General features: G+C 45.1%; 1 protein-coding gene across 1 annotated transcript in view; it reads left to right on the top strand.

Moving 5' to 3' along the window:
- Window positions 1-2,178: 2,178 nt before the first annotated feature.
- The window catches only part of Add2 (adducin 2), a 48,838-nt gene continuing 33,396 nt past the window's right edge, over window positions 2,179-17,620 (top strand). Inside the window, exons 1-4 of the mRNA XM_027934301.2 lie at window positions 2,179-2,254; window positions 6,400-6,517; window positions 11,928-12,144; window positions 13,577-13,715. Of these exons, the coding sequence (XP_027790102.2) occupies window positions 11,962-12,144; window positions 13,577-13,715 (322 nt within the window). The 5' untranslated portion in view covers window positions 2,179-2,254; window positions 6,400-6,517; window positions 11,928-11,961. The remainder of the gene's footprint in view (window positions 2,255-6,399; window positions 6,518-11,927; window positions 12,145-13,576; window positions 13,716-17,620) is intronic.

The following is a 17,620-nucleotide window of genomic DNA, read 5'->3' as shown; positions in this document are numbered from 1 at the left end:
CACCTGGCCGCCGCCTCCTGGTGCCTTCCCTAAAGCACTCTCTATGCCCCTTCCGATCAAGGATCATAATGACATCATGGACAACCACAAGAATGGGATCTGAATTAGAATGTATAATATGTCAAAATATACTTTAATGTATATTCAAAAAGAACAAATAATTTAACAATCACATTTAAAAAAAGAAAAAAGGATTGTAGTGAGCTTGCTATGGGCCACCCACCCTATCGTGGGCCCTTTGAGAGCAGGGACTATGAATTATACCCCTTGTATCCCCAGGAACTGACTCATGGCAGGTATTTATAGAAAGAATTGTCTTTGAATCCAGCTCAGGCAGGTCTCAGAGGTGAGCTCTACCTACATTGCAGAGACCCAACAGTCATGGGAGGGTGTGTAGGTGGTCCACTTCCACCTGTCACCATCGCAGCCTATCTGGCTTCCTGCCAGGGACCAGAGCCATCCTCCTTATCTGAAAGCTCAGCCCACCTTTCCAGAATGAATACTGGAGGTGCCTGCTTCCTCCCCATTTGCCCTGTGTTCTGTTTTCTTCTGAGTTGGGAAAGAGCTCAGTTCTGAGCCCATGTGCCAGATGAGGAACCAGAATCATCCTTTCTGGTGCTGGCCGATCCTTGGAGCTGCTGCCAGGAATATGAAGCCCAGGTTTTGGGCTGTGGCCATTGCAGATTTTCATCTCCCTCCTACAGGCCCTGGCATCCGCTCACCTTCCTCTGAAGGAGGGGAGAAAAAGAGTCTCTGGGATTAGATGAGTTTAAACCCAGGCCCTTACCATTGCTATGGCCCAGATCAAGTCACTTGGTTTCCTGGAGCTTCAGTTTCCCCACCTGAAAAAGCAGGATGTTGGTCCTTCAATACTGGGAGAAGGGCTGGGAGAAAGGCTCAGTGCTGGGTATTGATAGCTTCTGTTGTGAATAATGTCTTTCTATAAGATCTAACACAGGACCTTAGCTTTCAAAAATGTGGACCCAAAGTTTCCAGTGTCCTGTCCCAACAAACATTGAACACAATGTGTTTCAGGTCAATATTGACATGCATTTTAATGCCCTGTATTGTGCTGACCTGGATGGTTGGCTGCATATCTGCATATATTTGCATATGTATCTATTATGTTTCATTTGAATTCATAAATAACAAACATGGCTGTGGGTCTCCAGCAGGCAGGGATCATGTCTCATTTCTTTCAGGTGTCTTCCCTCTCCTATTCAATTCCAGTTCTTGCTTACTCCCAGGCATCAATAGATATTCCACAAATAACTGCTGTGTGAGAGGGAGTGGATCGGACTCCATGTTTGTAAGAAGGAGGTCTTGGTCCACTCCTTCCACAACAGAGTAGTAGGAGAATGTAAAAACCTGTCTGTCAACCACTAGGTGTGAGGTCCTTTGAGGAAGGTTTTAAAAATGCACTGATTGGGCTGGGGATGTGGCTCAAGCGGTAACGTGCTCGCCTGGCATGCGCGGGGCGCTGGGTTCGATCCTTAGCACCACATAAAAATAAACTAAAGATGTTGTGTCCATTGAAAACTGAAAAATAAATATTAAAAAATTCTCTCTCTCTCTCTCTCTCTCTTAAAAAAAAATGCACTGGCTTTTACTGGAAAACGAGGCAGCAGGGATGACCACAAATAAGAACTTCTGGGGCAGTTGAGTGTTAAAGGATTCTTCCAGTTGATGGGGTTTCTCTCTAGACACAGAGAGACTTTTCTGCCTCTCTCCTTCCACCTTTTCTTCTTTCAAATTACCTTTGTTCTGCCAGGCATAGTGGTGCATACCTCTAATCCCAGCGGCTCAGGAGGCTGAGGCAGGAGGATCACAAGTTCAAAGCCAGCCTCAGCACAGCGAGGTGCCAAGCAAATCAGTGAGACCCTGTCTCTAAATAAAAATACAAAATAGGGCTGGGGATGTGGCTCAGTGATTGAGTGCCCCATTTGTGAGTGCCCCTGAGTCCAATCCCTGGTATCCCACCCCCACACAAAATTACTTTTGTCCTAAGTGATCAGTGATTAATATCCAATTTGAAACTTTGGAAAATTCAAAATTCAAGAAGAGTATGAAAAGATGGTGATAAGCATCCTCCTTGATCCCGCCACAGAGGCCTGAGCTCCTTCTTTATCTGAACACACCAGGCAGGGTGTGGTCCAGTCCCTATTTCAACTGCCCCCATTTTTTTTCTGCCAAACAGCAGCAGTACAGCCATGAAGGCCTCCTCTTCCGTGTTGGGGATCTTACTCATGGATTGGTGAGTTTGTGTTCTGACCCTGAGCCTTAAGCTTGCTGCAAATGCTGTGCTGTCCTTCTGGGAGCTGGCCTATGGCACTGGGGCCTGGGTTTTCAGAGGCTGGCAGTGCCAAGGGTGGTTGTGCTTGTGACAGTGGTGGGCAGCTGGAGATGTCATCTTGTGGTGTCTTTCTTCTTTGGGCTTAGGGTGCCATGTTCTGTTGGTCTGGAGACCCACAGCCAGTGAAGTGGCAGGAGACAGACACCCACCACTCCTTGGGATGCACAGAGCTGAAGCAGGTTTTAGCAAAAAGGCAGCTTGGGCGTCTCTTATTCCCCCATAGACCTCCTGTTCTTTTTTACAGCCATAAGGAGCAATCTGTAGAAATGTGATTTCATACCTCAGTGGGGACACATACTTAGTCTTGTGAGATAGGGAAGAAAACGCTCTGTGACGGGAAGCATATTTCCTACCCACCCCCACTTCCCTACTATCAGGGTGAATCCCAAGGAGGATCTTTCTGAAGGGGGGTCATTGTGAGGATGTGAACTGGTGACTCTGAGAGGGAGTTCTAGGGCTCCCGTGTGCAGAGTGGAGGGCCCTGAATGGGGCAGGTGCTAGAGAGAAGAGGCAAGAGGGCCAGAGGCGGGCATGAGGCCAGGAGGATTGCAGTGCATCTGTGTGGTATGTGAGGTTTCCTTCCTGTCCAGCATCTCACTGAGTCAGACTTGTTAGTTGCAAGCAGTTGCTGGGATACTGCTTCAAAACAGAAGAGCATCATGGCTGGAGGGGCCCAGCCATCGGGCTCTATATCAGAAGAGCACTGTGCTTGGGAGGAAGTGATTTAGACCCTAGGGCACTTGCCACGCATACCTGTTAATACCTGCACCTTACCCTGAAACCGGTGGCTGAGTGTTCTTCCCCCCACTCTGTACTGCAGGCGCCCCTCAGGCCTTCCTCGCTTTGAGGACCCCAGTGCTGGGCACTGCTGCTTTGTTAAGCTGGCCTAACTTCCCAAAGTCCCACGAGTTGCATTTGTTTGAGTTCTACTAATATTTATTCAGCACCCATCTCGCACCAGGCCCTGTGACAACACAACATGGGGGACAGAAAAATGCTTGTGACACAGGCCCTGCCTGCTTGGAGCTCAGGGTAATAGATATTTGCTGTCCACTTGCAAGTGGAATGGAAGAGGTAACAGTAATGTGACAGCCTGAGGGAGGCAGGTGTCGGGGCAGGCTCCGGGAGACAGGACACCAGAGCCTAGTCAAAGGAGGGGGGCAGACAAAAGGGTGCCCCTGGCAGACACCAGTGCTGACAAAGAATCTGTCTGGTACCCCAGGGTCCTGTGAATCAGCCCTGGAGTGGGACAGGCAGAGAGCAGGAGGCAGATCAGAGATGATAACTCATCCTGCAGGTGGCCATCCTTAAGGAGATGGGGTGGAGGTGGGAGTAGACAGAGAGGTAAAAGTGTAGCTCCCTGGTTGGGGGTCAATGAGTTTAAATTTTTAACATGGACTATACATTTGATTGGAAAATGAAATTCAGAATTAAAATTTTATATTTAGAAAAGGTGAAAAGAATAGCTGTCATCTTAAAAATAGAATCCGACAAAGTTTTGGCTGGAGGTTCAAGAATTTAAGGAAGGGGTTGGTGGTTACAAGAATATTGCCCCTGGTGAAGCGGGTGGGGTTTTAGCAGGGCAGTGGCAAGTGTGGACCAGATTTGCAATTTTAGACCAGTGATTCTGGCAACTGATTGGATGTTGGACAGGAAAGAGGAAAGACCATGGGCCAGGGACCATTGAAAGGATGGAGAGATGGAGGTACCAGGTCTCTTTCTCTTCCCTTTCCCTCATCAAACTTTCTGATCTGGTGCCTGCCCTGGCCCACCTCAGCCTGACTCTGCAGTCGGATTTGACAGTTTTTGCCGCAGTCTGGCTGGGCACAAAATCACGAGCCACTCAAGCAGGAACAAACTAATTTTTTGAAACTGCCGCCAATGTTCTGTACGCCCCCGGGAAGATCCGATCCACACACGCGACGTTCTCCTGGAACCGCCAGAGACAAGTTCCTCCCCCGGAACTCCCTCCTACTGTACTTCCACAACCAGTGGGAACTCTCCAGGAGTCCCCGTAGCAGGCTGAGGTGAACAGCAGGAGTCCAATATCCATATGAATGCAAATCTTAACATAATCATATCATCTCAATGACTAGCTGGCGTCACCTTTCAACCAAAAATGCCATGCATCATATACTTGGCTCTTAGCAAGTTTTGTTGCCACAGATTAATGGTTTGCAGATGATGCATTTGCTTCCAGTACCTCTCAGGGCCATCTTCCTTTTAATCAGGATAACAGACTAACCCAAAGAATGGGGCTCATATAGAGTTGAACATCAGTGGAGACTGGGATGGAAATTATTTTGTTCATCTGGGGGACAGATGTCTGCCGCCTTATATGAGTGGTACACATTACTTCTGGGGAAAAGGGTTAATTCTGTTTTTTTGCACATGAGATAGAGCTCAGACTCTGACAGTTCAAATCTTAGCCAGTTGTAGCCATAGGACAGCCTCAGACCTCTATGCCAGGGGCTACTGGGAAATGGGGGAGCTGATACTTGGGGTAAGACAACTTGCCTGGATTGGTCTTTAGGGAGGGCAGTGGGAGTGTGCCAGAACCCCAGGCTGATTTGTCCTGGAAGGCAGGGCTCCCATCTTGGTGGGCACTGGAAAGATGTAGCATCAAGGGGTTGTGACTCTGTTCTAGATAGAAATAAAACCACTGGAAGGAGGACAGCAGCTGGCACTGGGCATACTGAGCTACAAGCCTCGATTTTGAAAGCAACCACCAGTGCCCTAACTAGAAGGTGGACATCTGGACTGCTTTTAGGGACCTCCAGGCACTGAAACACTGAGCCCTAGGACCCCTTGGTTGAGTTGAGAAGCAGACTGTACCTCAGTGGCATGCCACTGTCCTGGACTCCCACAGACAGGTCATACTCCTGGGTCCACCTCCTTGACTCTCATTGGTGAGACACATCTTTCTGAATGGTTATATTTAGGACAGCATCAGGTTAAGGGATGGAGCTGAACTGAGCCAGAGCCATGGGCAGGGGGTTGAGGGGGCAGTCAGGAATGCTGCCAGCCTTGGGTGAGACCATCCCAGAGGTCTTAATAGGGCTCTCACAGGAAAATAGAAAACTATCACTTGTGGGTTGTTTTGTTTTTATAGTACTGGGGATTCAACCCAGGGCGCTCGACCACTGGACCTCATCCCCAGCTCTTTTTTATTTTGAGACAGGGTCTCACTAAGTTGCTCAGGCTGGACTTGAACTTTGTGATCCTCCTGCCTTAGCCTCCCAAGTAGTTGGGAGTACAAGGCCCTGCACGTGTGGGTTTTAAAAATATATATTTTGGTCTGGACATATAGGTCAGTAGGTAGAGTGCTTGTCTTGCATGCACAAAGCCCTGGGTTCAATCCCCAGCACCACACACACACACACACACAAAAGTGTGTGTGTGTGTATGATTAATCTTTTGAAGAACTCAATGCCCAGGATTTTTGGAGTGGCAGCTTGCCCATTGTTGTTAGATATTAACAACTTTACATTCCTCTTTTAGGAGTGCTTTAGGACCTGTTATCCAGGTATTAGTTCTTCTCCTGAAATTCTGGGTGAAGTTGTTTTGAATCCACCATTTCATGGCCTGTATGGGTCTCAGGCTCTCTCACTTTCCTGGGGTGTAATATTTTTCAGGATATTTCTACCTCTTGGACTACTTTGGAAAATCACTCACACTACCATCTGTTAGTGAGGTGTTGTGGGGGTCTCAGGAAGGGGTCTTATCCCTTCCAGCCTGGGTGTCTGCCAACCCCTGGGCTCCTTGCAGGAGCCCCCACATTGCGCTCCCTGACCATTTGGAGCAACCTCCTTGTTCTGAGACCTCTCCAGCCGGCACCCAGCAAAGGGTTTTGCCAGTTCCCCTCTTTATAATTTAATCCCAGTTGTAAAAATACAAATGTTTTCTCTTTATAGATGTAATTTGCTTTTAAAATGAAATGAATTTCAAGTTCATTTTGACGAGTTTCTCAACAGTCCATAAAATAAATTGGGTTGTGTCATGGTGGTAAGATGAGACACTGATGTTTGCTGTATTTGTGTTTCCAGTTTCCACCTGGATGCCTGAGGCTGTGTAGATGTGGCTGGCACCCCGGAGAGTGGAGCAGGGGGTGAAGACCCAGCACTGAGAGGAGAGAGCCTTGGATAGGCTTGGGCCAGCTTCCCAGTAAGTAGCTGGTGGCTATTACAGGTGATGCCACTTTACACTTGGGTCCATAGAATGAGCACAAGCTTCCAGACACTCAGGTTGTTGCCCTGAACTCCCCCCCCTCCCCCCGGCCATCTTACCCAAGAACTACTATAGAATCTGTAGGACCTTAGAGGTTGCTAGTTGCTAGCCCCACCCCCACCCCATCTTGAGCAAGGGCAGGAGACCCTCTGCAGCACCTGGACTCGAGGAGAGAGAGCACCTGACGAGGCAGCTGTCCTGTGTTCCAATATTGAGCTGCTCCTGTGGTTAGAAAGTTCTCTCTGCCACATCTGTCTATCTATAACAACTCTGGCTTCCTAATTTAGGCCCCTGAGACTCAAGGAAATCAGCCAATTCCCTCTCCTACAGGGTGGCGCAACAGATGTTTGGGGACAATATGATAGAGTGGAGAATGAGGATCTGGGGTCAAAGATAGTCCTAACTGAATCCAGGACTTCTGTGACTCATTTTCTTGGGACAACAATATGTACCTCATTGAGTCGTCCTGGGGACTAGATTAAATCATGAATAGGGAGCTGCCTGGTGCTGTTATGTCACCAACTGATTCAACTCAATTCAGATTCAACTCAATTATGTTGAAGGATTATATGTCTCAGTTAAAAGGCCACAGATCAACTACCATAAGTTAATGGACGAGGTCACCAACAAGACTGTCCCCAGGTCAGACACCAGCCACAAGTGGGATCACCAGGCCACCTGCACTTCTGACTGACTTGGTTATAAGTTTGGGGGTTCCCATGACCCTTCTTCAGGTTCAGTGATTTACTAGAGTGACTCTGAGAACCTGAAGTGCTATACTTGTCATTGTAGTTCTGTCATAAGAGCTATGACAAGAACAGCAAATGGAAGAGACACATGGGCCTGGATGGAGGTGGGACACACGGATCTCTCGTGCTCTCTCCATGTGGAATCTGGGCACAGCTCTCTCCCAGAACATCAGTGTGTTTACCCAACTAGGAAACTCCCCCAAGCCTCAGGGTCCAGAGATCTCTAGTTTTTTAACCAGAGGCCTTCATTACAGAAGCATGGTTGATGGACTCATTTGCCATTTAATGGAACTGAGCTCCAGCCCTCTCCCTCCTGGGAGCGTGTGAGGTGGAGTGGAAGCTCCAACCCTCTAATCATGTGCTTGGTCTTTCCAGAGTAGTCAGACCTCCCTTGAAACTATCTGAGGGCCCTGGGTGAGTCACCTTATTAGCATAAACTCAGGTTTGGGTGAAAAGTGGTCATTATGAATAGTAAAAGATATTTCTGCTATCTCTTGGATATTTAAAGAATTCCAAGGGTTTTGAGGTTCTGTGCCAGGACCTGGGGACAAAGACCAGATACTTTCTTTCTTCCATCACACTTGGCCCCACAAACACTGGCCTCTGCTTATCTTCAGCATCCAGCTTGTGAGCTCCTCTTCCTTGTGAGCTTCAGGTTGACATGTTCCCATTGTCTGATCAGAAAACTAGATATTCTCATTGATCTTTTCCTGGATGTTTGTTCTTCCTTTTTGTTAACATAGCTTAAGACTGGATTGGTTCTTTGTGCTAAAACCACATAATTATAGTTATTGAGTGTGCACCTGTTTAGAGTTGAATCACAAGCCACTTATTACTCAAGTTCTTAAAGCTAAGATGATTCTTGCCCCTAAGCGACACCAAATTAGAGCCAAGAGTTAATAACACTTGCTGCAGACCAAGCCATTAACTCTGCTGAGCTTTACAACAATCTTTTGGGGGCCATTATTACAATCCCCATTTTATATATTGGGAAACCAAGGCACATAACAGGTTAACTAGCCTAAGATCACACAGGTAATAAGTGGCACAGCTGAGATTTGAACCCCGAGAGTTCTTGTTCCACAGTCTATGCCTTTAATCACTGAGCAGCATGCACACAATTTTTATGACCTTCCCAGCATTGTGGGAGGGGAAGAGGGAGCACAAAAGGATGCCTCTGGTTCACAAAGCCAAAGGGTCTGTCCAGCTGGCTGTTGGCATGGCGATGGAATCAGGGCATCCACATCCTATGCCACTCCCATGGGCCCACCTCTGGAACAGCCCTGTAGGGCTGAGCTCCAAGAAGGGAAGGTGGCCAGGACATGTTGGTGTGGGCTCCTCTCCCTTAGCCCCATACTTATTAGTTCCTCATGCTTCAGGGAGGGGGGAACTGCCTCATGGAGCTGTTCCTGGAAAGGGGGTAGGATTCACCTTTCCTCTGGGTGGAAAGATTGAGCTAGGAACATTGAGTACAGACCGAGCTGGCTCAAAACATTCCAGTCCTGGAGAAGCTGTGGGTTCAGGTGGCTCTGGAGCTGGTGGGCCTGTAGGCCTAGGGAACACAGGGAGCTCGCGACTCCATGCTCATCCAGTGCACTCACTGGGGAGTTGCTTGTTACTTAAAATAAATAAATAAATAAATTCCAAGATTCAGAGCTTTGGAAGTGACAAAGAGAATTATTTGCCATGATGAGTCACTAAGCTGAGAGGTGTTGGAGTCAAGCTGGGTGATGCCTGCGAAGGAATTCTGGTCTGTAGCGCTGCCTGCCCAGGACAATCTAGTGGTGACTGCACATCTCCATGGCTCCAGTGCAGTCCTATCATGTTTGACCTTGCAGCCCTTTCTTACCCCAAGCTCCAAGCTGGGTGGGAGCCTGATGGAGGTAGAGTATTCTACTTTTGCTACTGGGGAGTAACTAAAGGGACACTTTACCACTGAGCTACATCCCCAGTCCTATTTATTTTTTGTTTCGAGACAGGGTCTCACTAAGTTGGTTAGGGCCTCACTAAGTTGCCGAGGCTGTACTTGGAACTTTTAATCCTCCTACCTCAGCCTCCCAAGCAGCTGGGATTACAGGTATGTGCTACTGTACCCTGTGAGGTGAAGTATTCTTAAGTAGCCCTTTGCATACAGAATTGACTTGAGGCCACCAGGACACTGTCAGTTGCCTATGTGTGTTCTTTGCATAGGTCATTCTCTTCACTCCCTCATTTGGTGATGGACAAAATGAGACCCAGAGAGGGAGATGAGTGACAGAATTGGGGCAAGATTACAGGCCTCTGGCTTCTGGTCCAGAGCTAATTCCACCAGAAACATCTGGTTGTTCTTTCTCCATTTAGATGAGAGGAAAGAGTCTGGGTTTAAATGTTACTAAGTCCAACCCACAGTTGTTCTAGTAACCTGCCATATCTGTTTCGAAATCTCTCTTTAGACTTATTTTTTGGCTGCCATGCCCAAAAGATTCCTTCCACCATCATAGTCCCTCATCCCCACCTCTTGTCAAGTATCTCATTGACACAACTGGTAAAGGGGATGCCGGACTGGGGGGGAGGTGAAAGGGCTTTCATGGGGAGCTGACTAATTAGTGAAAGAGATAAGATGAGAGGTCACAGTTTGATAGCCTTGCAGAAGCGTGTCATGATAACATATGGAGCACCCCTGCTGTCCGAGGCAAGGTGGTGGTTTGAGTGGCCTGGACAGCTCTGGGAAGTAACACATAGCATGAGTTTAGAAACATGAGCCTTTATACCATCTCTTGTCAGGCTTGCTAGAAATGAGCAGCCCCTGGAGTGGATGTTACATTACATGTTACAATCATTAACATAGAGCCTGTAATAATTCACCCCTGACTGCTTATTAGAATTACCCAGGGAGCTTTTAAAAATCCTGATGTCCAGGTCACACTCAAGACTAATTATATTAGAATCTCTGGCATCAGTAGTTTTTAAAGTTCCCCTGGTGATTCCAACGTGCAACCAAGGCTGAGAACCACAGCTCCAGGCAAGGGCTCAGGTGATCATCCATCCAGCCCTTGAGGGACTCTGCCCATGTGCTTTCCCTTGAACTTGCTACCCACCTTTCCCTAAAGGAAGCATGCAAACAACAATACCAAAACATCTGGGTGTTCTCTGTTGATGGGATGGGCTCCCACTGTTCTCCCTGGGCTTACTTATAGCATCCTCCTCCACCCACCTCTCCTGGGGACACTGCAAGGGATGAGGGTAAGAGTCCTGGCAGAAGAGGGAAGAGAGGCCACAGGCAGCTCAGGGACAACAAGAATATGCCCTACTGACCATCAGCACGGCTTTCTTTGTAATGAATGAGCTGCTGGCTGGAATGAAGGTTAAGGCTGGGACACACAGGACTGCTGAAGCAAGGCTGGAAGTCAAGTGTAGATCAGGACTTGGAGGCCAGGAGGGTTCTCCCAGAGAAGAGAACACTCCATCTCAACAAGGAGGAAGGGCAAGGGAGTGAGAGGTTACGGATGAGAACCTAGGATTTTAATCCCAGTTAATGTTCTTTGTATCTCATACATGTGTTCAAAAAATAACTATGGGTCAGTCAAGGTGCATGCCTCCTTCTGCTGAGAAGGTAATCAGGCCTTAGGCAGAAGGCTAAAGCACTGCGGTGTTAAAATGGCCTGACCCAGACTGAAGGGCCAGTAGAGCTGACACACAGAGGGAGATCAGCTTAGCCAAAGTTGCACAGCTGGGAAGTGAAGGCTAGACCTGTAGCCTTATTCCTCAGAAGGGCTCCATTATAGCAATAAAAGGCACATCCTAGTTCTTCATTCATGCATTTAAAAAAAGTGCTTGAGTAGATAAAATACAGTGGTTGTCCTTGTTCTCACTGCAGGGATCAAGCCTCAGTATGTGGGACTCTGGGCACAACATGGCTCCCTTCAAACAGTATTTATTCTTTTTTCTTGATATATACTTAGTGGGGTTTGGGAGAGAATAAATTTTCCTTTAATAAAAATCACATACCTATTTTAAACTTGGAAAGAGGATCTGATTCTGCATTAAGACACCTTTTACTAAAACAGTGATTCCTTCCCAGAAGGGCAAGCACCAAGCAAAGTGTCTCCCATCTTTTAGTGTTCTTTTGTGGATTTCCCCACCATAATTTTTAGGAGGCTTATAAAAAGGATTTACATTTATTTATTTTGTGGGTTGCTTTGGATCTAATCAGGCCTCCCACATGCTGAGCAAATGCCCTACCACTGAGCTACACTCCACCCCCATAAGAGGCTTACATTTTAGATAAAATACTGAGTCCCAGTAAATAGCTTCTACTATGTGGGTATGCATTATAGAAATGTTCAAAAAGATTTGCAGGTCATGATTCCACTGGGAACTATCTACTTCAACCCCAGTGTACCCAGTTAAGCTGGGTCCATGTTTTCACTTGGCTCAATGCTGCATTAGTACCCCCTATCCATCAGCACACCTGGCAGGCTCCTGCCCTCTAAGTGCAGCTTACACCCCGCCAAGACTAGCTGCATTCCACTGTGAAGCCTACGAAACCCAACCCTCTGCCTTAGGGAGTGTGTGTCTCAATCGGAACTAACATCAAGCTTACCCCATCTCTTCTACAGGGTTCCAGGAGCAGATCACAGCCCCAGCAGGAAAATGAGTGAAGAGATTGTTCCCGAGGCCACCTCCCCGCCGCCCCCGCAGGGGTCGCATTACTTTGACCGCTTCTCCGAGGAAGACCCTGAGTACATGCGCCTTCGCAACCGTGCGGCCGACCTGCGCCAGGACTTCAACCTGATGGAGCAGAAGAAGCGCGTCACCATGATCCTGCAGAGTCCGGTGAGTGGAATCTGACGCAGCTGGTCAGGGAGATGGAAGAGGAGGTGGGGAGGGGAGAGGAGGGGTGGGTTGATTCTCCACGGGACCCAATAGATCAGTCACTCCTCTTCCGGTGCCCAGGTTGTAGGAAGTTAGACCCGCTAAGCAGGACAAAGTGTGTATTTGATTCTCTCCCTGATCACTGGTATTGGCCAAAGCTGAGTGTGTACGGGCAATTTGGCTCAGAAAGTGGGAGACAGACAGGAGCCCTGCCCTGTTTCCTATGACCCTTCGGAGCCTCAGTTTCCAGTTTTCCTTCCCCTCTCTACTGAGAACTGTAACCACGAACAGACAAATCCGCATCACCTGGTGGCCAGCAGAGGGCACCACGGGGAAGGCACCGCCATAGAATTCATCCTTGAGGCAGGTAGTGCGTGAGGACAGCTGGTCTGATGGATGACTGAAGTGGGGGCCATTGAGCTGGGCGGAAGAGCAGAGTGGAGGGAGGCAAGGAGGAGTCTGGGAAAGTAGAGCATGGGGCTCCTTAGGAAACAGCCATGAACACTGAGTGTTGGGGACTTCTGGATGGAGTGGAATCTCCAGGTGCTTGGCAAGATGGACACAGAAGCCTGTGCCCAGCTCTTCCTCAGTCCTAAGTGGGATTCAGGGAGCCAGGGCACCTATGAGGTCTGTATGCCACCACGGTGGGGGAAGAACAGTGAAAGCTCACACCCCACAGATGAGCATGGAGAGAATGGATCTGAGGTCTTAGCAGTATTGTGTGGGGAGCCTGGTGGAAGACAGCAGGTGCCAAGAGCATTGGCATGAGGAGTTCCTGGGGAGATCCCCAGAGTATGACTATAAGGGGTGGCAGAGTCAGATAGCACCAGACCTGGTTTCTGGGCCTCTGGCAGGAGATGAACTGGAGGAATTCTGCTTCTTTCTGTGATTTTGTAGAATTGCCAACCTCAAGTGTTTCCTGCTGCCACCTGGTGGGCAAGATGCCAAGTTCATGGCCTTGTTGTCTGAGAAGCTAGGCTTAGGGTAGTGTATCAGAAGTGGAAGTGACCTCAGAGGTCATTAGATCCTTCAGCCCTTCCTTCTTTTTTTTTATTTTATTATTGTTATTAAGTATACGAGGACACTGAGATCCAGAAGAGCCATAGGCATAGCTAATGGAAATCAGGATCACTGCCCACAGGGCAAAGAGAACACGGAGTTCATTCCCAGCGTCTCCTTGGTGCTCCCCACAGAGCAATCCAGGGAGACTTCCGAGGGCCACTGGAATTGCCCCTGGGACCCAGGAATCCCAAGCATGATCCTTGCTTGGCTGACCTAGGGGCTGGGAGTGGGTACTTGACAGAGCTCATCATTCAGTACCTAGGGTGGAAGGGCCCTCAGTTCTCACATGTGAGAGACTCTGAGAGGACCAGCACCTTGGGGTCTGCTTCAGTCTTTCAGGGAGGAGCTGGAAGGCCTCATCCAGGAGCAGATGAAGAAGGGGAACAACTCCTCCAACATCTGGGCCCTGCGGCAGATTGCGGACTTCATGGCCAGCACCTCCCATGCAGTTTTCCCAACATCTTCCATGAGTACGTGGGTGTCTGGGGAGCTGCCAGGAGCAGAGGAGGAGGGGTGTGATGGGGAAGAGAGGAAGGAGCATGGAGAAGAGAAGCAGCTTGGTTGCCAGGCGACAGCACCAGCGTGCGATTGCATTAGCAGGCCTGGGGGAGATCAGCAGAAGCCAGGGAGGTGCCTGGCTCTGTTTTTGATATTGCTGCAATTAAAGACTCACAGAAGAATTATCCCTGATGACAGAAATGGGAGTGGTAGAGGTAACTTCAGGGGATGAGAGGCAGCCATTGAAGCCATTGTCTCTATGCTGCATTAGACAGGCCAACTGAACCCGATAGATGAGCCAGAGGAGCCAGGGCTAAGCATGAACCCACCTTCCTGGGCTGTGTATGAAGCTCTGACCATGACCTTTAAAAACAAAACATCAAATATAGGATGATGGTTGACAGTTAGGAAAATAATCAAGAAAGATTATCGTACTGTGTTCTTGAAACCTGAAAGTGATGACTATCAATATTTTGATGTATATCTTTTTAACTTTTCTCTTAGCATATAGATTATGCAAGTAAAAATATAATCACATTATATATATCATTATAATAATATATTCTAACTAATTTTTTACATAATAAAATATGGTTCTGGTCAGACACAGTGGTGCACTCCTGTAATCCCACCTACTCTGGAGGCTGAGGCAGGAGGATTGCAAGTTAGAGAAGGTCAGACTGGGCAATTTGGCAAGAACCTATCTTAGAATAAAAAATTAAAAGGGCTGAGGATGTAGCTCAGTGGTAGAGTGGTAGGGTGTGTCAGTAACTCATATGTACACAATTTGGTTCTGCAATGTAATTTTTGGTGGATGTATGCTATTTAATCAATTTTCTGTTATTGGACTTTTAGATTATTTTCAGTGCTTTACTATTATAAAAAATACAGTAAACATCCTGATTTAAAAAATCTTAGAATGTATACTTGACTATTTTCTCTTAAGTTATAAAATGTAGATTTGCTGGATCAAAGCATATCCACGATTTAAGACCTTTGTGCATATTGGCAAATTTTTTACTTTCTCCATTCTGGAGAAAGAAAGATAAAATCAACTTATGTTTCCAGTGGCAATGCGACAGAGTGCTCATTTCTTCACCCTGATCTGTAATATATCTTAGCATTAATTTCATCATTCTGATTTGACAGTGATAAATAGTACTTTGCATTTTAATATGCACTTATTTTATTACTATTGAGTAGATATATTATGCATTTTAATATATATTGGATGTGATTTTCTTTTTGTAGTAAGTTGCCTATTTGCATTCTTTGCTGATATTCCTATTAGCATATTTTTTCATACAGAACCTGGAATCTTTATAATGAATTCTATTTTCCTGCTATCTACTAAATACATTGCAAGTTTTTCCAGTTTTCCTTTGCCTTTTAAATTCTTTCATGGTATTTTCCATCTCTAGAATTCTTTAATTTTCATGTGGTTGAATCCATTGCTGTTTTCCTTTGTGTATTCTGTTTTTGTTGGCATGCTTACAAAAACCTTCCCATATTTTATCATCCCAGGGAACAAATGCCCTTAATTATTCGCTTGTCATTTTTTTCTCAAACATGTGTTTATTTTTTAAAATGCCTTCAGAATTATTTTGTCAAGCTCTGCCCTGTACGCCTCGTCTACCTTAAACAATTGATTTTAGAATTTTTCCTGGGATTAGATGAGTAGATTGATTTTGTAGAGAATTTATAAGTGTGTAATTTATATTAAAATATAATCTCCATGGGGGAAAATTGTATGTTTGGTTCTAGAATACTGTATTCTAGAATAGTGTCCTAGACTTAAAATAGCATTGGGCAAACAGGAGGCTCTTTAAAACTATTTGCATGAATTGATTAAATCTTTTCAGATATGAGGGGTGTTTTCTCCATATATTTAAGGTCTATTTTCATATGGTCCCTACTGATGTTAATCCCTGAAACTTTGTCACTTTAAATGAATCTTTCTGTATTCAGTTTTCTTTTTGATTATAGCTCTCACTTAAGATGGATAGATAGATAGATATGAATTATCTTGGGGTTTGTGTATAGAACATCACATATCTGCAAATAATGTATATTTTTGCCTTTATCATTCCAAACACCTTCCCATATTTTATCATCCCAGGGAACAAATGTACCCTTTGGCTTATTATTCCAGCTTTTTCATTTCATCCACTAGAACTTTCAGAACAATGTTAATAATAGATTAGAGAGTAATCATCCATGTCTTGTTTCTGACTTTAATGGAAATTCTTTTGCCACACAGTTTGAGGTAATTATTCTTTCTCATGCCGAGGAAATATATTTTTATTCTAATTCATTATAGGTCTTCCTCAGAAGTGGTTGTTGCTGCATTTGAGGGCATTTATTGATTTTTGTTTCCTTGATCACTTGTTGTGATGAGTTATAGATTTCTGAATACTGAAATCTTTTCATTCCTGAAATAAATGATTCCTGGTCTTGATATATTCTTTTCAAAATACTTTGGATTTGATCTGATGAAATTTTATTCAGGATCTTTTGTATACGTCTTCACATGTGAGACTGCTCAACAGTTCACTTTTGGGGTGGTCTTAATCCAGTATTGGGATTCAGGCTGTGGTTTCCTAACATGATCCAAGGTGTGCTTACCTTTCTTTTTGCCCTGATGGATTTTGAATGCAATAGGAAGTCTTTGTTCCTTAAAGTTCATTACTCATTTATAAAGCCATCCAGATCTGAAAACGTTTTGGAGATTTTTTTTGACACTTTCCCCTCAGTTTTATCTTTGTTTTTGCTGCTTATTGAGTAAATTTTTGTCATATATTTCATATAAAATTATTTACTTCCTGGATCTTTTCAAAATTATCAGTTGCTATTTTGACTATCTTTTGGTGGTGCTAGGGACTGAACTCAGGGCCTCAGACATGCTAAGCATGTTCTCAACCACTGAGCCACATTGCCAGTCTCCTTTCTTCTTATTCTAAAAGGTATCAGAGATTGTGTTTTCTCATTTCTAATTGGTTGAATCCATGTTCTTTTTGTTAACAATATTGGATTTTATTGCATTATATTTGGAAAACATGGCCTATTTAATTTCCGTGTCAAGGATTTATTGAGATTTTTTTCCTGTGGGTGTGGCCTAATGTTTTCAAATGATGTATGGTTATAGGAGATCTCTAGGGCATAACATTTAACCCATATTTCCATTTGATTTTTTTGTATAAAATGGAAGTTGTGTTGTCTTCCACTGTATTTGATTTCTGTCAATTTCTCTTTGTATTTATGATAGTTTTTCCTTTGTATATCTTAATGAAATATCCAAAGCACAATTATTCATTATAGCTGTAGTTTTATTACGGATTATACCTTTAATCCATATAAAATGACCTGCAAAATGGTTTTCTTTGCCCAAGAGAATATTGTTGTATTTTGATGTTAATGTTGTGTCCTCTGTTTATTTCTGTTTTTATTTGCCTGATGTACTTTGGATCTTCCTTTTATTTTTACCTGTTTTGGATCACTTCAATGTTTTTAGCCTTTTTTTTTTTTAACCTCCTATAGAAGCATTGTCTCCTGGCTTTCTATGGCAATAATAGAGAAACTTGAGACAGATTCTTTTTTGTTGTTGTTCCTTTGGAGATAACCAAAAGTTTTCTTCTTCTTGTTTTTAAAGATGTTTCTAGATTTTCCCCTAATCTATGTAGTTCATAAATGTTATCTGTAAATATATAATTTTTATGGACTGTTTTGGTCTAAATTATAGTAAGGTCTTACAATTTGTATACATAAACCTTTATTTCAGTTTAGAAAAATTTTCTTCTATTATATCAATACTAATTGTCTAAACCCAGGCTCTCTGGTCTTTGTCTCTGGTTTTTCCCTCCCACGTCTGTCTGTGTAT

Source organism: Marmota flaviventris, chromosome 14 (genome assembly GCF_047511675.1).
Source record: "Marmota flaviventris isolate mMarFla1 chromosome 14, mMarFla1.hap1, whole genome shotgun sequence".
In the NCBI taxonomy this organism is placed as follows: Eukaryota; Metazoa; Chordata; class Mammalia; order Rodentia; family Sciuridae; genus Marmota; species Marmota flaviventris.
Note: the sequence above shows the minus strand (reverse complement) of the source record. Positions and strands in the feature narration are given on the sequence as shown.